The sequence below is a fragment of the Gastrolobium bilobum genome, unplaced genomic scaffold (genome assembly GCF_033153095.1).
Source record: "Gastrolobium bilobum isolate Gb01-03AN ecotype WA unplaced genomic scaffold, APGP_CSIRO_Gbil_v1 utg23571, whole genome shotgun sequence".
NCBI classification, from domain to species: Eukaryota; Viridiplantae; Streptophyta; class Magnoliopsida; order Fabales; family Fabaceae; genus Gastrolobium; species Gastrolobium bilobum.
The window spans coordinates 35,038-58,284 of NW_026897251.1; the positions used below are offsets into that span (position 1 = coordinate 35,038).

Consider the following 23,247-nt stretch of genomic DNA (forward strand, 5'->3'; position numbering starts at 1 on the left):
AAGGAAATTAGAGTTATAATGATAAATATACCATTTATGACTAATTATATTTTTTTAATTCACTGTGTCTTGTAAATTTTTTTTATTGTTGTGAAATTTGATCATGTGGCTGGAAAATATAGAACAAAGGAGAAATTATTTTTTTTATTGGGTGCAATGATGACACTCATGTACCATGTACTGTAGTGTTATAGAAATTGACCCAATTAAGTCTGTTCGATCAGTTGACCCGTAAATTAGATTCACAACTGGTTTGGTTTAGCTATAGGTCCGGTTATGTATTTGACCCGACATGGCAGAGATGAACTAATCTTAAACTGGGTTCAATCAGTATAAACCAGCACCATTTAAAAAAAAATTAATTTTGTGAAATTTTTAACATAATGATTAAAAAAATACCATTAATGAGATTCGAACATAAACCATATAGATTATGAAGGAGGATATTTTGACTACCAAAAATTTCTACTACCACCTTACTACCTATCTAATCACCATTGGATTAACATTTTCTCTCTCTTCAAAAACTTTTTAACATTCTCTCTTTGATCCAACGGTGATTTGATAGGTAGTAAGGTGGTAGTGGACACTTTTAGTAGTCAAAATATCCCCCTCATAGATTATTACTTATACACTTACTACTAATCTAACTATAATTATTAACTAAAATGCTTTTAATTTTATATTTATAATTGTATCTTATTATATATTTAATTCATGCACAGCAACTCGTTGGTTGAATCGATAATCCATTGACTAATTATTCCGACCGAGTTGGTGACTGATTCAAGTTTAACAACACTTTGTACACATCTATAATCTCATATAAATTACAAAATTTCCTCCATTAATCTAATTCTAATTACTTATAATACAAAGAATTATAAGTACTATCAATGAATCATTCCATTTTTTTTCTTCTAATTTTATAAAAAAGAGAATATAAAAAATACAAAAAATATATCAAAGCGACATAAAAAATAGTAGAGTCCAGTATTTTTTCTTTTTTTGATCATAAAAAATAGTGGAGTCCTATTGGACCATAAAAAATAACAGAAAATAACAAGGAAAATAATTATCTCATGTTGCATGAGATAATTATATCATACAATAGAGATAAAATAGTGGAGTCCACTATTTTTTCTTTTTTTGAAAAAGTAGTGGATCCCACAATCTTATCTCTGTTGCATGAGATAACATGAGATTAATAGATCCCAAATAACAAATATTTTTTTAAATTATAACTATTTTTTAAGGGTTCGCTTTTTCTGCAATTACTGCAGATAAGTTATCTGCAGTAAGCCTAATACGACGTCGTTTTGGCACAGAAGTCATGGTGTTTTTATAATTTTAATTTATTTCAGGGTTATTATAGTCTTTATAGTTATAATTATTTAATTTTTCAATCCCAAAATGACGTCATTTTAAGAGTAAATACAAATAACTTATCTGCATTAACTGCAGAAATATTATTCTGATTTTTTAATTTTTAGAATGTCTAAGTTATTTTTACTTTGTATTTTAAATTATAATATTCAAAATAAAAAATGGAAAAAAATACTTATTTTATTCGCTATTGTACAAAATAATTCTAATAAATAAAAAAAATCACAATCAAACCGCCCATCAACTTCAGTTTGTGGATTTTGATGATGGCATTGGATTCGAACATGTTTGTGGTGCTTGGTCTTTTTTCTGTTTTTGTTACCACATCGAAGGCTGTTGCACCCATTCTTGACGTTTCCTATCTCAATCGGAGCAGTTTCCCCGCAGGCTTTATATTCGGGACAGCATCCTCGGCGTACCAGGTACATTTTATTATTTTTCATTTTATTTTTTTGTCAATTAATAAACCATCTTTTAACTTGAGTGGTGTTTTCAATTAGCGTTATATGTGAATGTAAAAAGCAAAGTGATTTAATTTTGTGTTACGAGTTTCTAGGTTCTTTTTTTTTTTTTTTTTTTTTTTGAATTTGTAGTATGAAGGTGCAGCAATGGAAGGTGGAAGAGGACCTAGTATATGGGATACTTTCACCCATAAATACCCAGGTATCTCTCTTCCTCTCCTCCACCACTTCTGGTTTTTTCTTTTTCTTTTTCAAATATACGAAATATCTTTCTTTTTTTTCAGTTCATAAATGATTCATCATACACTGTGTATATGACCTACAGTCCTAGACATTTAGTCTTCTTTGCCTTGAATATATAGAAATATTGAACTCAGTGGATTTGGAGTAGGAAATCTCTTTCTGTATGTGAGATTCTGCAAGTTCCATTCACTTAAGTGTAACATGCTAGCTTTTCTCCATTGATGGAATCATGTTCAAGGATCAATTTGAGCATAAAGTTAGCTGTTGAATTGCTCCAGTCTAATAGAATTTTGGGTTTCTGGGTGCAATTTAGGCCCCTGTTACACTGGGCCAGATGAGCTATTGCTTGCTTTAACTATAAATTGCCTCGTTATATGTATAATTTTCACTTATTTATCAATGAAATGGCATGCAGAAAAAATAAAAGATGGAAGTAATGGGGATATAGCCGACGACTCATATCATCGGTATAAGGTAAGGTTCAAATTGTAGTACTACATGGGTGAGTTTTGTATGAATATAAGAATTATAAGAAATATGTAGAGTCATGATTGGCTGGTCTACATATTTTAGGAAGATATTGGAATCATGAAGTATATGAATTTGGATGCTTATAGATTCTCCATTTCTTGGTCTAGAGTAATACCAAGTAAGTCAAATTTTGTTGATATTCCGCCCCAGATAATTTTCTTTTTCTTAGTTTGTCCCTCACAGTGACCATTATCAATTTCTTATATACTATTTGCAGAAGGAAAGCTTAGTGCTGGTGTAAACCATGAAGGCATAAACTACTATAACAACCTCATCAACAAGCTAGTGGCTAATGGTCATAATTCATTAATACTTCTTTATTTAACTCTTATTATGCATTGTTATCATATCCATGTGGTTTGTTAATCATAAATAATCATCAAGAATAATGCAGGTCTGCAACCGTATGTGACCATTTTTCATTGGGATGTTCCCCAAGTCTTAGAGGATGAGTATGGCGGTTTTTTAAGCCCTCACATTGTGTGAGTGAAATTTCCAACCAGAGCTACAGATATGTGACTACTGAGGGATAGTTTTTAGTAAATCTAATTAACTGATTGACATATACAATTCATGTGAGCATGCAGAGATGATTTTAGGGACTATGCTGAACTTTGTTTCAAGGAATTTGGTGATAGGGTGAAACATTGGATTACTTTGAATGAACCGAGGAGTGTGAGCAAGAATGGCTATGCAAATGGCAGGTTTGCACCAGGTCGGTGTTCTGATTGGCTTAAATTGAATTGCACGGGAGGTGATTCAGGGACAGAGCCATATTTGGCTGCGCACTACCAACTGCTTGCTCATGCTGATGCTGCCAAACTGTACAAGACCAAGTATCAGGTCCTCTTTCTGCTTCAACTTTTTTAAATCATGAAATGCTTTTTAAACTCAGAAGTGAATCTTTATGTCCTGAAATTTAAATGACATGAGACTTGAACATTTCTAATAAAAGAGTCAATTGTGGCTGAAAAGGTAGCTGGTTCGATTACTAGGCAAAGCACCTTGGGGCCAGTGGTAAAAACCTTCACACTCTATGGCCACGAATAGGATTAGTTTCATCCAAATAGATGGGACACCCCTGGGAAACCGAAAAAAGAAAAAAGAAGTCAAGAGTACAAAAACCATGCTTAATTTCTTTTTTTGGGGAAGACCATGCTTAGTTTTTATGTGAACTTATTGGATCTGTTACTAATTAAATAACCAACTATTTGATAATGTGTATGCAGGCATCTCAAAAGGGTTTCATAGGGATTACCTTAAATTCTGACTGGTTTGTGCCTGTCTCTAAAGAGAAATCAGATTGTGATGCTGCACGACGAGCCCTTGACTTCATGTTTGGATGGTAAAAGTTAAACTGTTCATAGCTTAAATGAAAGAAACACTAGCAGAGAGATTATATTGATTTATTGAAAATATGATCATGACATTATTGATGGTGTACTACTCCATTTTAGTGAGAAGACTGTGGTCCAACAACATTATATATCTGTGCAGTTACATCACTTATATGATCTAATTGTGAATGGAAAGCATTCCTATTTATTGTAAACTATTAGTCGATATACCACTAAGATTGGTGTGTTGGTACTCATTTTTATGTGGTGTAATTTGTGCTGTTTACACAAACTACATGTCTTCTCAGAAACCTGCATAAAATCAAAGGTAAACTACATATGAATTCAGTTGACTCCACTTGAATTTGAAATAAACATGCTTAAGTCTAACGAGCTGAATTCGAATGTAGTGATGTGCCATTTGTGCAAATTGTTTGGAAATCAGAAAAGAGTATCTCAATACTTACTTGTTGATTGCATTTCCATTTTGCATTTTGGATTAGGTATATGGAGCCTCTCACAAAAGGTGAGTATCCAAAAAGCATGCAATCTATGGTGGGAAACCGCCTTCCAAAGTTCTCCAAAGAAGAAGCCAAGCAACTCAAGGGGTCGTTTGATTTTCTGGGCCTAAACTACTACTCATCCTTTTATGCTTCATATGCACCTCACCTCCGTGGTGCCAGACCAGCCTTACAAACTGATGCTCTTGTTAATGTTACAAGTAATTATCAAGTTGTTTATATGCTTGCACTAGTTTCTTCAGTTTTAATGAATGGCCAAACATAATTGAAAGAGAACTTATTGTACTGACTGTGCATTATATATGAAAGCATGTGTTTTTTTTTTCAATGACAGATCAGCATGACGGCAAGCCCCTTGGTCCAATGGTATGTATTTCATCATTTCACTGGCAGCTATGTTACAATATCATTTGTTACCTTTTTTTTTCTCGAGAAGAATATGTTGAAAATATAAATAGAACTCTATTTCTAATTTTGTGCAGGCTGCTTCGAACTGGTTATGCATTTATCCAAGAGGGTTTCGACAACTATTGCTTTTCATCAAGAAGAACTACAACAACCCCACAATTTACATTACTGAAAATGGTAGTATATCAATTATATTTCTTTTTTTTATTAGATATATTATGTATACTGTTTAATTATTTTAAGTGTTAATATAGCTAATGAAAATCTAACAAAATTAATTGATAGGTTATGATGAGTTTAATGATCCAACACTATCACTTGAAGAAGCCCTTATAGATACTTACAGGGTTGATTACTTTTATCGTCATCTTTATTATCTTCAAACTGCAATCAGGTAATAATACATCATAAAAAAAAGCCTCTCTCCACACATTGATTTCATGCATATTGTAGGATTATGCATTTTAATTTGCAGTAACGTTATTCTCATACTTGCTTTTCATACTTTCTTCTTACATCTACCTTTTATGTTAAAAATAGAGAGAGAAGGAGGAAGGTGAGTTTTTTTTTTTCTTCCTTTTTTTACTATAAAAGGTAGATGTAATAAGAAAGTATAAAAAACCAGTGTATAATTGACATTTTTGGTTAATTCTTATGTTTTTTGTTTACTTTTATGTGTTGAAGGGATGGTGTGAATGTAAAGGGATATTTTGCATGGTCATTGTTGGATAACATGGAATGGGACTCTGGCTATACCGTGCGATTTGGACTCGTCTTTGTGGATTTCAAAGATGGCTTGAAAAGATACCCAAAACTCTCCGCGCTTTGGTTCAAGAATTTTCTCAATAAATCTTAAGCGTATATACTCCAATTAAAAAGTGATGTGAAAATCAGATTGAATAAAAAAAATAATCTGAAATTCATTCATATATGACAAAGATATAGCCCTTGTTCCAAGTAAAGCACTTGTTTTGCGCACTCTTTTACCCCAATGAAATCAATTAACTATCACTAATCAATCAGCCACGCTACTAAAATGTTACGTTCTTGTTTCATTGATACAATTCACATAGTAGAATTGTGAGATAAACAATAAGAATGTATGAGTTTAAATATTACAATGCGTCTTGTTATCAGTCCAATTTATTTCTAGATTCTAGCAGAAAATAACTTTTTCCATTCCGAAAAGGAAGAAGGTATTAAAGAATCTTTTATAAACAAATTGTAATATTTATTTTTCAAATATGATGATAGTCTTCAATGTGATTTTGAGAGACTAACTCAAATCCAAACTGAATATAGATCGACTTTTATGTGTAGTTATCATGGTAAATTGATAGTACGTGATAAGTATCTGAATTGAGACTTAAAATATTTAACTCATTTCCAAGTGACTTTAATGTTTTAGCTGGATATAAGGTTAATGGGCTGTTATGTTGTCATTACAGGAAAATTAAGGTCCGGAAACTCAAGGATTGAGATGAGCCCATGTGAAAGAAAGAAAAAAAGAGGTAGGCAAACAGTCCAATTCAGCATTGATCCAAAGGCAAGTTTGTAGTTATGTGATAGCTGCTTCTTTTTTATTGTTAGTTCCCCTTTCTATTTGTTTGCTTCTGTCTCTGATTAGTGTCTGCTGATCAAGCCTTTTGCTTGATATAGCCAGTTAAGGTTGAGATTTTCTTTAAGTTAAAAAAAGGGAGTGCGTTAGTGCAACTCCTCATCCTTTTTAAGAAACCTTTAACCCTAAACCAGAGAGCCTTTAGGTTTAGAAGAACTCAGAGAAAATAGACAGGTCCAAAATCCTAATTTTGAGGAGATGGATAATCCAGAGAACCAAGGGAATGAGAATGTAATGAAGAACAACCTAGAAGGATAATGAATTAGCCCATGGATGATAATGACAGGTCCATGATGGACATTATCATTCCAGTCTTGGATGAACTTGATCCAAGCATTGTCCAACCAGTCATAAAAGTTTCCTTTAATCTTGAACCCATAATGTTTACTATGTTGCAAAACATGGAACAATACCATGACCTACCTTTAGAAGATCCTCACAAGCACTTGAGGAACTTCATTGAGGTTGCCAACACCTTTATGAACCCAAACATTTCAGATGATGTTTTGAGACCGAAACTCTTTCCTCATTCCCTTTCTTATAAAGCCAAAGAGTGACTGAACTCTCTTCCTTCTAACTCTAACAACTTGGGATGATCTAGCTAAAAAGTTCATCATGAAAGTTTTCTCAATCTAATAAGATTGTTCAAACTAGGGGAGAAATCACTAATTTTATGCAGAAAGATGGTGAAACTTTAGTAGATGTTTGGGAGAGATTTAAACTTCTGCTTAAACAGTGTCCAAACCATGGATTGCCATCTTGAGTCTTGATACAGACCTTTTACAATGGTCTCAGCTCACAAAACAGAACCTTAGCAAATTTTGCTGCAAATGAGATGTTTATGTCTAGATCTTTCAATCAAGCTCATGAGCTATAAAAGAATAAATGGCTCAAAACTATTCCCAATGGCCTATGGAGAGGTCTCAACCCAAGAGAGTTGCTGGCATACATGAAGTAGACTCTATGAAAGCACTTTCAACTAAGTTTGATGCATTATCAACTTTAGTTAGGACTCAAGATTCAGCCAAATTGCTGGCATACATGAAGTAGACTCTATGACAACAATTTCAACTAAGTTTGACAGCACTTTTAATCCCTTTTTAATTCCTCAAAGATGCAAAAATACTTTGCACAATAACCTTTAAGTTGTTTTGTTTAGCTTCAGTCTTAGATCAGTAATCTCTGAGCAAGGTTTTTAGAGAAGAAGGAGGTACTTCTCCTCATCGATTTTGAGAATATTAGGCTGAGGGTTGAGCAAAAGGCTACTGTCTTGAAGGTTGTTAGTAATTTTAGGAGGGGAAGGGTGGTCTAGGCTGAGTGTTAGATGGACCAGCTTGCTGGCATTTCCCTCGGGAATACTGGAAACTAGTATTTTGCTTCCAGCCTTGGTTAAAATTATTAGAAAAATTATTCTGGTTTCTATTGTAGTTTCCTACATAAAAGACAGATTCGGGATTGGATGGACAACTCTCAAAGAGATGAGGACCATTAAAAGACACATGAATCTTTTGAAGTGGAGGAGACGACTTGGACTTGAGGTTGAGAGGGCTGGGGTTGGGCTAATTTGGCCTCTGTGGCTTGACCTTGAGTCCTAACTAAAGTTGATAATGCATGAAACTTAGTTGAAAGTGCTGTCATAGAGTCTACTTCATGCATGCCAGCAACTCTCCTGGGTTGAAACCTCTCCATAGGCCATTGGGAATAGTTTTGAGCCATTTGTTCTAACAGCTTATGAACTTGATTAAAAGATCTAGACATGAACATCCCATTTGCAGCAGAATCTACTAAGGTTCTATTTTGTGGGCTAAGACGATTGTAAGAGGTCTGTATCAAGGCCCAAGATGGCAATCCATGGTTTGGACACTGTTTAAGGAGAAGTTTAAATCTCTCCCAAACATCTACTAGAGTTTCACCATCTTTCTGCATGAAATTAGTGATTTCTCCCCTGGTTTGGACAATCTTATTATATGGGAAAAATTTCTTGTTGAACTTTTCAGTTAGATCATATCAAGTTGTTATAGAATTAGAAGGAAAAATTTTCAACCACTCTTTGGCTTTATCAGAAAGGTGGTGAAAGAGTTTCAGTCTCAAAACATCATCTGAAATGTTTGGGTTCCTAAAGGTGTTGGCAACCTCAATAAAGTTCCTCAAGTGCTTGTGAGGATCTTCTGAAAGTAGGCCATGGTACTGCCCCATGTTTTGCAACATGGTAAACATTATAGGTTCAAGCATAAAGGAAATTTTTATGACTGGTTGGACAATGCTTGGATCAAGTTCATCCAATACTGGAATGATAAAGTCCATCATGGACCTGTCATTATCATCCATGGGCTAATTCATTATCCTTCTAGGTTGCTCTTCATTACCATTCTCATTCTCTGGATTATCCATCTCCTCAAATTTAGGATTTTGGACATGTCTATTTTCTCTCTGATTTCTAAACCTAAAGGTTCTCTTTGGTTCAGGGTCAAAGGCTTCTAAAAAGGGATGAGGAGTTGCACTAATGCACTCCATCTTTCAAACTTAGAGAAAATTTGAACCTCAACTGGCTGTATCAAGCAAAAGGCTTGATCATCAAACTTGTTGCCTTGCTACTAGTTAAGCAAGTATGGCGTACACGACAACAAGTAGTAAATGAGATATTTGAGACCCAATTATCGTTCCCACATAAATTTTGGCGTTTTGACTCAACTACAAAATTTGTAATTGCTAAACATAATTGAAACTAAAAAAAAAATAGAAATATCAAAAAGATAATTAACTAACAAGACTAAACTGTTTTTGAAATATTTTTGTTTTGAATCAACTTTTAATAGGTAAATGAAATGAGTAAATTAAATTGGAAATGCGTTTTTCTTTTCTGATATAAAAGTTTGTTGTATAATTTAAAACAGAAAGTTGACAATGAAAAGATAAGGAATATTAAGAAATATTGTTGGTGAGAATGATTAGAGAAATGGGTTGAGTCTTTGGTTTCCTTCCTCACAGTGCTTGAATAATGATTTGATTATCACATTGCTCCTCAATTATCTTCAGTTAACCGAACACAATTATTAACCCTTAATCCCTTAAAAATTATTTTATCCTAACTCAACACATACATTAGGATTCTTGAAGCTCAGGTTCATTGTTACATGGAGGACTCCTTCATTTCTGAAGTGAAATCCCTTAGATAATCCCTCACCCAAGTCCATGATTACAAGATCCAGAATGAGCTATTTCCCAATAACTCGTCTCTAAACAAGCCTGTCGTAAATGGAAAAAAACTTCAACAATTGAACAACTGAAGTTTAAAAAATAAAATCCATTGTAGTTAGGGTAATGTGACTTTGAGAGACTAACTCAAATCCAAACTGAATATAGATCGACTTTTATATGTGTAGTTATCACGTTAAATTGATAGTGCGCTAGATTTGTATTTTTATTTTAAACTACCTATGAACTCTATTAAGTGCGTACATCTATCATCAATGTCTGTATACTCCTTATAAACGGTTCTCACATCAATGATTCAAGTTACATTCTGAACGTGTGTTCAATTAGATATAATGAACAAAAACATCTCTTTTATATTAATTTTAGCATCAACGTCTGAATACTTAATTAAACTGAAAAGATCCTTTACTCGGGTCAGTTTTGTTCTTTTCTTTAAGATCGGAGCAGTTTCCTCCGCCTATCAGGTTACATCACAATTAATTGTACATTGCTACAATTTTTTTTTTTTTTAAATTACTCTAGACCATACAAATATATATGTGTTTGTATGTGTGGATATTCTACTTCAAATTTTCATAATATCATTCTAAGGCCTAAGCTAGTATAGTATATGTCTCAGGATCAACTTAGAAAGAAGCTTAAGAAAATGAGTTAAATTTGTACAGTATAATTTTTTGTGTTGATGATGTAATACGAAGGTGCTGCAAATGAAGGCGGCAGAGGACCAAGTACTTGGGATAATTTTACTCATAAACACCCAGGTATCACCATTTATTATTTTCTTTCTTTAATTTTACTCTGTCTCAAATCGGTGTATAATTTGGAAGAAAAATAAAAGATGTTAAATTTACCTGTTCTGTTTCTATAATTAATGATCTCCTTGACAATGCAAAACTTTTTGTAATTGTTTATATTGATTAAGTTCAGTAATTCAAAGAGGTTAACATGTGGTTAAACAAATGTGTTTTATGCCTTAATACAATAAGAAAAAACCAAATATTCAATTTGAACATGTTCTTGGCGTGAAAATCAAATAAACTCAGTTGCCGGACCAGACTGCTTAACCTCTAGCAATATAAAATATTTTCTTAGCTGAAGATACGGAAGATACAGAATGGAGCCTCTCCTCTTTTGTGTGTAAAATTGAACAAGTTCTGTAAGTCACTCTGAAACTTCACGGGTGCCTTAGAGTATTGTGAGCGATAGGGACTCGAAGTTCACATCTCACTTCTGAGGAGCATTGTCAGCGATAGGGATCCGAAGTTCACATCTCACTTTTGGAGAACACTGCAGCAGGCTTTCGACATTTAATTGAGACTGAGCACGACTTATAATCCTCTCAGACTGATGGTGAGAGGACTATTCAGACCATGTGCCCTAGAGCAGAGTAAGTCATGGGGATAGATATCTTCCACTGGTAGAGTTCTACTACAATAATAATTTCTATTCCAGTTTGGGCATGACACCATATGAGGAATTGTATGGCCGGCGATGTAGATCACCCACTTGTCGACATAAATAAATCACAAATCGAGACTATAGAAAAGAGAATCTGTAACGCCCCGTCTACAGCAGGTTAATTAACATTCATATGATAGTAAGCGCAGTATGCTCAACTTAATTAATCCGAAAGCTAACTGAATAAATTTTCTCTTTTTTCTTATGTATTGCAAACTTTTTCACTTCCATGGCCAAAATAGAACAGACAACATTTCGTCTGTATTTTGGACCACTGGGGATAATTTTTACCATGATAATTTCAACCTGATTGACAGTTAATATAATCCAGACATAAATCATATTACCTAGTCATCCATGGCATATGTATCTCATAATCCTTCTGACCAAAATAATGTCCATGATGTTACTTATATATAACATCTCGGGCACTGATGAAGGCGGGGAGTGATCGCCGGTGTGAAAGGGCATGGACAAGGAGTGGCTCCTGACAGGCTTCCAGCGGGGGGTTACATGAATGAATTGAATCGACACTCGAAAGAAAGAGATTCCAAAGACTGTGTAGGTATAAGACTGCACATTTGGGATAACTTATAAGAATTAATTGGTACTACCTATACTAATAAGATGTATCTACTTTTCGGTAGCCTGAAACGGAAGAACTTCATAGTTAAGCGTGCTTGAGTTGCAGTAATTCTGGGATGAGTTATCTCCTCGGAAGTTTTTCCATGAAGAGTGCGAGTGAGAAAAAAGCATACTGAAAAGCCTCGTGTTAGTATGTGAGGCTAGTCATTGATTCTTGAAGCGGTCAGGTGTTACAAGTGGTATCAAAGAAGGGCTTTTCTCCCAGTACGGTGTGGTTCGAGGATGAACCAGGCGGAAGCTGGTGGGCATGTAACATCTCGGGCACTGATGAAGGCGGGGAGTGATCGCCGGTGCGAAAGGGCATGGACAAGGAATGACTCCTGACAGGCTTCCAGCGGGGGGTTACATGAATGAATCGAATCGACACCCGAAAGAAAGGGATTCCAAAGACTGTACAGGTGTGAGACTAGACATTTGGGATAGCTTATAAGAATTAATTGGTACTACCTATACTAACAAGATGCATCTACTTTTCGGTAGCCCGAAACGGAAGAACTCCATAGTTAAGTGTGCTTGAGTTGCAGTAATTCTGGGATGGGTGATCTCCTCGGAAGTTTTTCCAAGAAGTGTGTGAGTGAGAAAAAAGCATACTGAAAAGCCTCGTGTTAGTATGTGGGGATAGTCATTCTTGAAGCGGTCAGGTGTTACAAGTGGTATCAAAGAAGGACTTCTCTCCCAGTACGGTGTGGTTCGAGGATGAACCAGGCGGAAGCTGGTGGGCATGTAATGTAACACCTCGTGTTAACCCGGTTTGTTAACATGTGATCGTATTAAGCCACGCTTAATTTAAAAATGCGGAAATCGTATTAAGCCACGCTTAATTTAAAAATACGGAATATCTTTTTTCTTTTCAATTATGACGTCATTATCATTACCAACTTTGTTACTTAATCATTTTCATAAAAACATCGCCAGTATTTATATTGCAAAGACATCTAACTGAAATACCTCATTAATTAAATAACATAAGTATGTCTCTAGTCACGGAACAACAACACGTAGACTGGACAACCTGATGGTTTATACAACACAGATAAACTTAAACACGAAGGAAATCAACGTGGCATGGACAAACCCCATGCTCACCAAATAAGGCTTAAGCCCCAACAGCAGTCTCAACTCAATAATCATAAATGGCAGAAAACATGAACAACATCCAAATCCATCATGTCAGTATACAACATAATAGCATGATAACAACATAATCTAACTCAGCTCCGGCTTCCTGCTACTAGAGGAATCAACCCCCGCACTACCTAAACCTGAAATGTGTGCCCCAAACGTGGGGTGAGATCTCTAAAAGAAATCTCAGTAAGACAAGGGGTCCTCAAGGATCTTTCACCCCAAGCTCACTTACATGTGCAATATAAGTTCAAAAGGCAGTTTAACAGTATAAGTTCTCAAAATAGTGCAATGCATCATATAATCATGTCATGAATGTTATAACTATTCTACTGATCAGAGAAGTGTAGGAATCTATCTAAACCCACACGGTACTAGCCATTCGCTGCACCCACCCACAGGACCGCCCCTTGGCCTCCTGTAGGCGTAACACCACATACATATCATAAGCAATTGCATTTAACAGCTCATTAGCATTTCAGTAAAACAGTACATGAAAACACATCATGCATACAACCAACTCCCCATGGGAAAATGGTGGAACCAACAGTGGCTAAACCGAGGACACGAAAGCTTACCTTGTAAGCTAGCTATCCAAACCAAGAGTCCACACACCGCTCAAGGCCCACAAATAGCACAATCACAATCTGTTTGTACAATAATTCATCATCAATAATCATAGCACATAAGCTTATACATAAAGACAACGCTTCTCCTTTACGTTTTACATCTTAAGGCTTCTCACAAAGCCACAAGCATTTAATCACTTAGATTCTGACTTAGTTAAGTTATTACAGAAGTTCAACTTCATCAACTTAGGATCCACAAACCCATAACTCAGTTATGTATGGACAGTACCTTCACTGCTCACGAAAACCCAGAATATCCGGATATTTGTGGGGGGCATATCCAGATATCCATATTCGGATATCAGCAGACCCCATATCCGGATATCAATATCCGGATATTTCGCGACAGAATGCAGTTCTGCATTTCGCGAGATATCCTTCCCAAAGGTGGCTTATTTCATGATTCCAGAAGCTTAAACATGCATTTAATGGTGTGTTTAACATTACCCACGTTAAGTTATCAAATTTAATCCATACGTGCATCAAGGTTCCATTTTTAATCAAGAAAACTCAAGTTCGAGGGTGGTAAGGCTTACCCAAGCTTAAAACAGAAACAAATGGTGCTCTTGGAGCTCACAAGTCAGCTCCAAGGTACTGACTTCAAGGGTGCACGAAAATAGCACTCAAGCAAGGATCTTTCTTCACAAAGTTTGCTTCTTGGAGCTCCAACAACCAAGGCAAGCACTCCCACACCAAGCAACTCAGAAACAGCCCCTTCCCAATACTCACACAGCCCTCACAACCCAGAAAAAGGCACCCTTTGCACTCTCCAATGCTCACACCCAAGTGTTTACTTGATCAAGAGGAGAAACAATGATCAAATGTGGTGTCTTTGGTGAGAAAATGAAGAAGAAAGGGAGTAGCAAGGTGGCTGGTCATAAGCCTTAGCAAAAACTCACGTAGAGGTGCACAAGTCTGACCTAGGATCATGTGCCATGGCCTTATATAGGCCGCTTAAGTTTTAATCGCACAATATTTGCATTAATAGCTACGCTTAGTATTTTAATCCCAAACTTTGGAATCTGAACCTACTCATTTTTCTAAGATTTCTCATATTTTTATTTTATTTTTCGCAGCACCTTTCTGGTACGTGCTTTTCCATAGCCAGTATCAGTTCTGGCATCAGTTCTCATTATTTTGACCTGAAACTTGTTATCCTAGTCCTATATAATATTCTAGGAATATTCATGCGCTTATTATAATTTTTCGGGATACTTTTTCGGTATGCATTTATACCAAATAGCAGAACCGGTATCTGCACTTTTCGTCCGAAAAGCGACTTTCAGCATTATTAACCACTCTCTATAATTTTTTAAGCCTCATAATAATTATTAGGGTCAATTATGGAATTATTTCCTAATTTCACAGTTAATTAGTTAACTTCCTTAATTAACGGTGCGAGTTCTTACATGTAACATCCCGGGCGCTGATGAAGACAAAGAGTGATCGCCGGTGCGAAAGGGCATGGACAAGGAATGGCTCCTGACAGGCCTCCAACGGGGGATTACAAGAATGAATCGAATTGACATCCGAAAGAGAGGGATTTCAAAGACTGTGCAGGTATGAGACTGCACAGTTTGGGATAGCTTATAAGAATTAATTGGTACTGCCTACACTAACAAGATACATCTACTTTTCAGTAGCCCGAAACGAAGAAACTCCATAGTTTAGCGTGCTTGACTTGCAGTAATTCTGGGATGGGTGACCTACTCGGAAGTTTTCCCAGAAAGTGTGCGAGTGAGGAAAAGGCACACTGAAAAGTCTCGTGTTAGTATTTGTAGATAGTCATTGATTTTTGAAGCGGCCAGGTGTTACAGAATCGCACAAATCGAGACAATAGAAAAGAGAAAGGGAAGAAAAATTCACATAGCAATTTATCATCGCCTTCATTACAAGTCACTCGATTTACAAAGAAATATAAATAAGATTTACAATGGAATAAAGGGTTATACTTACCACCGGCTAAATTTATCACCCTTACAACCAATCTAATCACCATTATATTAAAATTAAATCTAATGGTGATTAGCTACCACTTATAATCTTAATTTTTTCTCTCACATTTCTTCTTTGTCTGCCTCTCTCTCTAGGTTTTCATCCCCTCTTTGTTTGCTTCTTTCTCTCTCTACATTTGGAAGGTTCAATGGTAGCCTTGAAATCGAGACAATAGAAAAGAGAAAGGGAAGAAAAATTCACATAGCAATTTATCACCTCCACTCATTACAAGTCACTCAATTTACAAGGGAATATAAATAGAATTTACAATAGAATATAAATAGGATTTAGAAAACTCTAACAACATCTATTCATCGGTCTAAGCCTAAACTACTAAGTAAAAAAAAATTATAATAAATTAGAGACCGCCAACAAGAACCCACATCGATATACGAAATATAAGTCATATCCAACACGCTACTTCATTTTGGCAATTTGTTTATCCGAGGGGAATTCGGGAGTTATTGTTGTACACAAAGAGAAGTGTAACAACCCTGTGATATATGGTGCCATTCAAAAAATAAATGAATAAAGGAGTGAATTCTACTCACCTATGGTGTCTTTGAAGCATGCCATGACGTTTTTTGTAAAGCCACTTCCGGCTAAAGTCAAAACAAAAATCAGTAAAGTCACTGTTCAAATTTGGGAAAAGTGCATATGGAGTTGCACTTGAAGAATAACGTTTTCCATTCCGAAAAGGAAGAAGAAATTAAAGAATCTTTTATAAACAAATTGTAATATTTATTTTTCAATTAAAGAATCATGTTTTATAAATGATGAGTCAGGTAATTAATGTATATCCAAAAAATAAACTCTTTATGATCTTTGGTAAGTGGGCACATCTATAATCAATGTATACTCCTTATAAGCGGTTCTCTCATCAAATGATTTAAGTAACAATTCTGAACGTGTATTCAATTAGATATAATAAACAAAAAATATATCTCCGTTATATTAATTTAGCATCAACGTCTGAAGATGTAATTAAACTGAAAAGATCCTTTGCTCGGGTCAGTTTTGTTTTTTCTCGTAGGACATATTTGGTCCATAGTATAGATTAAAGTCTGACAATATAAGACTTGATAGTATAAGGTCTGATTGAATTTTAATACTATCCAACGTTTGACACGGTATTGTATAAAATAATATATTGTATAAGATAATATCATCTAGTATTTGATAATACACTATATAATACTATATAGGATAAAAATAAATATTTTTAATAAAAATATCCTTTAATAAAGAATTTATATAATTCTTCAAAAAATGTCATATGATATTAATTTTTATAAAAAATTATTGATCAGTGTGTCCAAAATATAAATACATTTTTATAAAAATAAAAATATTCAATATTTTAAAAATTAATATATTGAAAAATTAATTTTTATTTTAATATATTAATATTAAATAATATATTAATTTTTGAGAATTACATTGGTCAACGATGTTAATACATCAATGTCTTATCTGACCTTATCCCTTCCTTTAGGCCAGATTAAGTTATACATCGTTTTGATGTATTAAGGGATTATGCTGTATAAGCTTATACTATACGATGGTCACACCAAACAACTGAAAATATCATAACATATAGTATAAGCTTATAGTATCATGCCTTATACGTCACACCAAACAAGCCCTAAGGGTATGTTTGGTGCATAGTATAGGATAAGACCTGATAGTATAAGACCTCATTGTATAAGACTTGATTAAATTTTAATACTATCCTATTTTTGGTATGGTATTGTATAAGATAATATTATCCAACATTTTAAAAATTAATATATTAAAAAAATTATTTTAATATATTAATATTGAAATGATATATTAGTTCTTGAAAATTGTGCTTGTAAGCAATATTAATACATCAACTCTTTATCAGGCCTAATCCCACCTCCTTAGGCTTGATTAAGTTATACTTCATTTTGATGTATTAAGGGATTCTGTTGTATAACCTTATATTATACGATGGTCACACCAAATAACTGAAAATGTCTTAACGCGTAGTATAAGCTTATACTATCAAGCCTTATACATCACACCAAACATGTCCTAAGGGATTCTGCAGTGGCGGAGTTACGTTGGTGCCAGCAGGTGCCTTGGCACTGGCTTATTTAGCCACGTTCATTTAGCTACACTTAAAACGTAGCAAATCATGTTTCAATTTTTTTGAAAATTAACCACGTTTTGGTCGTAGCTATAGAACCGTAGCTATTTGGGCACTGACTAAATTTTTTGGCACTGGCTAACATGCCATGCTGGCTCCGCCATTGGAATTCTGCTGTATAAACTTATATTATACGATGGACACACCAAATAACTGAAAATATCATAACGTATAATATAAGCTTATATTATTAGACCTCATATCTGACACCAAAATAGGCGCTTAAATTATTAATGCTAGCTTGTAACAATAGATGCCATTCACCAAATATATTTTCTTATATAAGCTTCTCTTTAGTCTTGTCTCTTCATATGTTGAAGTCGTAGTTTGTCTATCCCATTGTTACCTTGAATTACAGTTATACATGGGCATGGCATTCAGAGGCTTTTTATGTCTCCTCCACCTTGGTGTCTTGACTCTTGTTATTAGCTTGTCGGATACAATCATAGAAGCTGTTACGCCTGTTCTTGTCGACGTTGCTTCTCTAAATCGGAGCAGTTTCCCCGCAGGTTTCATCTTCGGAACCGCCTCTTCCGCCTACCAGGTTTCATCACAATTTCACATTGCTACAGTTTTTTATTTTTTATTTTTATTTTTTAAAATTACTCTAGACCATAAAAATATATGTGTTTGTATGTGTGGATCTTTACTTCAAATTTTCATAATATCATTCTAAGGCCTAAGCTAGTATAGTACATGTCTGAGGATCAACTTATTAGAAAGAAGCTTAAGAAAATGAGTTAAATTTGTACAGTATAATTTTTTGTGTTGATGATGTAGTACGAAGGTGCTGCAAATGAAGGCGGCAAAGGACCAAGTACTTGGGATACTCTTACTCATAAAAACCCAGGTATCAGCATTTATTATTTTCTTTCTTTAATTTTACTCTATCTCAAATCGGTGTATAATTTGGAAGAAAAAATAAGAGATGCTAAATTTACCGGTTCTGTTTCTATAATTAATGATCACCTTGACAATGCAGAACTTTTTGTAATTGTTTATAGGAAAATTGTTTTCTTATCTTACATAAGATAAAAACACTTTCCTATGCTCATATATAAAAAATTAGAATTCATTTATACATTTTCTCTGATCTCTCTTTTACATGTGCGTAGGAAACTTTTGCTATCTTATGTAACATAAGAAAACAATTTCACTTGTTTATATTGATTAAGTTTAGTAATTCAAAGAGGTTAACGTGTGGTTAAACAAATGTGCTGTATGCCTTAATACAATAAGAAAAAGGGTTCCTCATTTATGTTGTCACTGTTGATGGAAAAATTTGCAGCTGAGCCGGATCCTGAAATTAACAACAAAAAAATAAAAAATAAGATACGAAAACGGATCCTGATGAAAGTAAGTGTTGTTGCAAATTTTCTGATCTGCAAGCAATTGGAGAGCTATTAACGCCTAAGAAAAACAAATATTCAATTTGAAAATGTCCTTGGCGTGAAAACCAAATAAACTCAGTTGCCGGACCAGACTGCTTAACCTCTAGCAATATAAAATATTTTCTTAGCTGAAGATACGGAACATACAGAATGGAGCCTCTCCTTCTCTTTTGTGTGTAAAATTGAACAAGTTCTTTTAGTCACTTTATGGTAGCGAAAAGTGTTCTTAACACAAAGTTAAAAGTGAAAATTAAAAAAAGCATAGATAATTAGATATTGAAGAAAACATAAAACACAAGCATCAATCAATGGTTCAATATTTTGATTTGATAACCGTAATTCCAATCCCTGTGGGAAATGGTCATGTATATGTTTTTCCATATAGTAATTGGTTTAATTGCATACAGATAAAATATCGGATGGAAGTAATGGAGATGTGGCTGTCGATCAGTATCATCGCTATAAGGTACAATACAGACGGATACTGCAATTTGTAAAGCATTCTTTAAGTCTTGTAAATTTTTTATCATTCTAACTTTTGTATATGGGTTTTATACTTATTAAGTAACAAATTTTTCTACCCTTCGTTTCTCGTGCTGACATAAGTCTCACACATGATTTTTTCTAGCATATGAGTGCCACGTAACTTTTGTCTCTATAGCATAAGAAGGCTCGTCTCATGTAACATGAGAAGTATAATATGCCATTAATGATAATGAACGTTCTCAAGTATCTTTCACGTGTTACAAGTTGTTGAGAGTAGGAGAGTGGGATCAAAGAGTATCATGAAATCCTTCTTGAATCCACATTGATGACATGATTTAAGTAGTATTGCATTTGTGTTTTTGCTTTTTATATGATATAATTTACAAAGGAGCATTAAACGTCAATCATGGGAATTACTTACGTGGAGCTCTAAGTCTTTTGTTCTCAATTTTTTACATGTTAATAGGAAGATGTTGGGATCATGAAGTATATGAACACGGATGCTTACAGATTCTCCATCTCTTGGTCAAGGATACTGCCAAGTAAGAAAATGTTGGATTTAATTCCATCCTTGTGAGTTTCAGCTAGTTGAATCTTTCATTTACATTATCCACCTTATAAAATATGCAGAAGGAAAAATAAGCGCGGGTATAAACCAAGAAGGAATCAAATATTACAACAACCTCATCAACGAGCTACTGGCTAATGGTCACATATAATCCTTTTTTTGTTCCTATATCATATTCATGATGTTCATAATCATAGTAAATTGATGGGATTAATCCAGGTCTGCAACCATTTGTGACCCTTTTCCATTGGGATCTTCCCCAAGCCTTACAAGACGAGTACAGTGGCTTCTTAAGCCCTCATATTATGTAAGTGACAAAAACATGAATTTTCATTCAAGCTAGGGAGAATGTTGGTAATTATAAAACAATGGCTGCTTGTATAAATTGAATTTTAGCAGTGTTGAACATGCATTTCTACATGCAGAAATGATTTCCGGGACTATGCAGAGCTCTGCTTCAAGGAATTTGGAGATAGAGTGAAGCATTGGATCACTCTGAATGAACCATGGAGTTACAGTATGGGTACAGAGCCCTATATGGCCTCACACTACCAACTCCTTGCTCATGCAGCTGCTGTCAAAATTTATAAAACCAATTATCAGGTGCAATACTAGAGAACCTTGAACCTCTATTTTTATTTTTTATTTTTTATTTTTTCTATTCATGATCGAATTTACTAGTTAAGGAGGCGAACCGGAGCAGTGATAAAACTGTTTTTTCATAACTGAAAGATCATGGGTTCGAATCCAGGAAACAGCTTCTTTGCAATTATGCAAGAGTAAGGCTGCATACAAGGACTTCCTCCATCCCACACTCGCTAGTCGAGTTTAACGGGGAGTGATTTTTATGATCGAATTTACTAGTTCGAGAAATCTAGTTTATTATGAATGTTCAAAACATTAACTTGAATGTGACAGGCTTCTCAAAAAGGTTCAATAGGCATTGCCTTAAATTCTCACTGGTTCTTGCCCTTCTCAAATGATAAATCAGATCAACTAGCTTCCCAACGAGCTCTTGATTTCATGTTTGGCTGGTAAAGGCTATTATTATATTCTACTCTCTCTGTGTTTGTGTGATGCTTCTAAATTAATTTGATTGCAGGTTTATGCAGCCACTCACAAGAGGAAAGTATCCAAAAACCATGATGTCTTTGCTGGGAAGCCGGTTACCAAACTTCACTGAAGAGCAATCCAAGCTACTTATTGGTTCATTTGATTTTATTGGAATAAATTACTACACCACTTATTATGCTGCCCATATAACCTATCCAAGTAATGACACAAGCCAATCTAGCTATTACAAGGATTCTCATGTCAATGTAACATGTAAGAACACCTTGATTACAACTCAAAATGAAGAAATTATATACACTTTTTTTTTTATAAAATTATGGGGAAAACAAAACAGGACCAAGGTAATTTATGACCAAGAAATTAATAGTTCTAGAATATGAATGTGTACTAATTGATTAAATTGAAATAACCTTAAAGCGTTATTATAAAAATTTATCCGTAATTTGATTTTGTATTTCAAAAATAATAATTCTTATGCCTTATGACAGCTGAGCGTAACGGGAGCCTCATTGGACCAATGGTATGTATCACTCTCCTTCATTTTGTGTTAAATCTGAAATATGAGGCATCTGTGCGTGTATTGCGTAAGTGCATATACACTCAGATGTTTCGCTTTTATGATTTATTTGTTATTTGATGAATAACAAAGAAACCCCATTTCTATACAGGCTGCTTCATCTTGGCTATATGTTTATCCCAGGGGAATTCGAGAACTATTGTTGTACACAAAGAGAGAGTATAACAACCCTGTAATTTACATCACAGAAAATGGTAATACTTTAATGGAATAGGTTAATGTACGTATCATTTTTTTTATCTACCTTTGTCTACTACCCTCCGACATCGTTAGATTAGAATCTCAATAGAAGAGAGAAATGATAAATGTAATTGAGATTCTAATCTAACGGTGTTGGAGAGTGGTAGACAAAGGTAGGCAGAAAGAATAGTAAGTAGAATAATCTATCCCGACTTTAATTATGTTCTTTTTAATTTTCCACATACACTACTTTTTAATAAAAATTTAAGATAATAATCTTGCATAAGTTAATTAATATATATTAATAGTACATGTGTACAATCTTCAAAAAATTTCATATTTTGATTAAATTATAGGTGTGGACGAGTCCAATGATCCGACACTAACACTTGAAGAGGCGCTCATGGATACTTATAGAATTGATTACTTCTATCGCCATCTTTATTATGTTTTAACTGCAATCAAGTAAGGGGACCCTCTCTGTACTTATTTCGTAATTTATATTTTTATGCATTTTAACATATTATTATTTGTTGCCTTTTGGTGTGAAGGGATGATGTGAAAGTTAAAGGATATTTTGCATGGTCACTTTTGGACAACTTTGAATGGAATTCAGGCTACACCGTGCGTTTTGGAATTAACTTCATCGATTTCAAAGATAATTTGAAACGACACCAAAAGCTCTCTGCGCATTGGTTTAGGAATTTTCTTAAAAGATATTAGACTTATTGCATGATGTCATGATGATCCCCAATAATATGATGTAAACTTGGTCATTAATCAAGAGCAACTTTAATTTTAAATTAATCCGTTAAATTATAAACATCTATATCTATGTTATAATTGTTTAAAATTTTCATGGTGTTCTGTTTTGGTTAACTGCTATAAGGATGGCCTGAATGCAAAAGGATACTTACTCAGGAGTGCGGTTTATAATTATTTTTACGGAAAATGGTGTATCATCTTAAAGGATGTAAAGTTGTGTCATTTTAAAAGAGAAAAAAAGATAGATAAAAGAGGAGAGAGTGTTGACAAAAAAAGTGAAGATGTGGGTCCCACCTCTTTGTGAGAGTGAAATGATATAAGTTATGTCATTTAAAAGAATAAATATTTTTTCCTTATTTTTATGAACTACGAAAATGAAAAATATCCAAAGAAGTCCTCCCACTGGAATAATGTGTCAGCTCACACTTGAGCTAAGTGAGCAACAACATCAAGTGAGTTTAAA

The 23,247-nt window shown here is 34.3% G+C and overlaps 2 protein-coding genes and 2 non-coding genes across 6 annotated transcripts; 3 read left to right on the plus strand and 1 right to left on the minus strand.

The window, feature by feature from the left end:
• The first annotated feature begins 1,649 nt into the window (after positions 1-1,649).
• LOC133305234 (cyanogenic beta-glucosidase-like) lies at positions 1,650-5,870 on the plus strand. Of its 3 annotated transcripts, none has more exons than XM_061505395.1 (13): positions 1,650-1,808; positions 1,980-2,049; positions 2,506-2,564; positions 2,664-2,739; positions 2,839-2,916; positions 3,016-3,103; positions 3,209-3,464; positions 3,851-3,966; positions 4,462-4,679; positions 4,814-4,845; positions 4,938-5,064; positions 5,173-5,281; positions 5,572-5,870. In XM_061505395.1, exons 1-13 carry the CDS (start codon positions 1,650-1,652, stop codon positions 5,741-5,743), a joined length of 1,560 nt encoding a protein of 519 aa, XP_061361379.1. In that variant the 3' UTR covers positions 5,744-5,870. The 3 variants fall into 3 exon arrangements, with proteins under 3 accessions (XP_061361379.1, XP_061361380.1, XP_061361381.1); XM_061505396.1 differs by having other exon boundaries at positions 4,962-5,064; XM_061505397.1 differs by lacking the exon at positions 1,980-2,049 and having other exon boundaries at positions 1,696-1,808.
• A 1,282-nt stretch (positions 5,871-7,152) lies between these two features.
• Positions 7,153-7,258, minus strand: LOC133305254 (small nucleolar RNA R71). The gene has a single exon (XR_009750748.1). It is a non-coding gene; the product is annotated as a small nucleolar RNA R71 (small nucleolar RNA).
• A 1,093-nt stretch (positions 7,259-8,351) lies between these two features.
• On the plus strand, positions 8,352-8,457 carry LOC133305253 (small nucleolar RNA R71). Its single transcript, XR_009750747.1, has one exon. It is a non-coding gene; the product is annotated as a small nucleolar RNA R71 (small nucleolar RNA).
• Positions 8,458-18,455: 9,998 nt separating this feature from the next.
• Positions 18,456-22,821, plus strand: LOC133305235 (beta-glucosidase 12-like). Its single transcript, XM_061505398.1, has 12 exons — positions 18,456-18,593; positions 19,542-19,600; positions 20,087-20,162; positions 20,251-20,328; positions 20,408-20,495; positions 20,614-20,791; positions 21,107-21,222; positions 21,291-21,514; positions 21,751-21,782; positions 21,931-22,033; positions 22,376-22,484; positions 22,571-22,821. Exons 3-12 carry the CDS (start codon positions 20,102-20,104, stop codon positions 22,740-22,742), a joined length of 1,161 nt encoding a protein of 386 aa, XP_061361382.1. The 5' UTR covers positions 18,456-18,593; positions 19,542-19,600; positions 20,087-20,101; the 3' UTR covers positions 22,743-22,821.
• Positions 22,822-23,247: the final 426 nt, after the last annotated feature.

Coding starts and splice junctions, on each gene's coding strand:
- LOC133305234 (XM_061505395.1), top strand. CDS start 1,650: ATGATGGCATTGGATTCGAACATGTTTGTGGTGCTTGGTCTTTTTTCT. Junction 1,809..1,979: donor CAGCATCCTCGGCGTACCAG/GTACATTTTATT, acceptor TTGAATTTGTAG/TATGAAGGTGCAGCAATGGA. Junction 4,846..4,937: donor GCAAGCCCCTTGGTCCAATG/GTATGTATTTCA, acceptor AAATATAAATAG/AACTCTATTTCTAATTTTGT.
- LOC133305235 (XM_061505398.1), top strand. CDS start 20,102: ATGAAGTATATGAACACGGATGCTTACAGATTCTCCATCTCTTGGTCA. Junction 20,329..20,407: donor CAACGAGCTACTGGCTAATG/GTCACATATAAT, acceptor GGATTAATCCAG/GTCTGCAACCATTTGTGACC. Junction 22,485..22,570: donor TATGTTTTAACTGCAATCAA/GTAAGGGGACCC, acceptor TTTGGTGTGAAG/GGATGATGTGAAAGTTAAAG.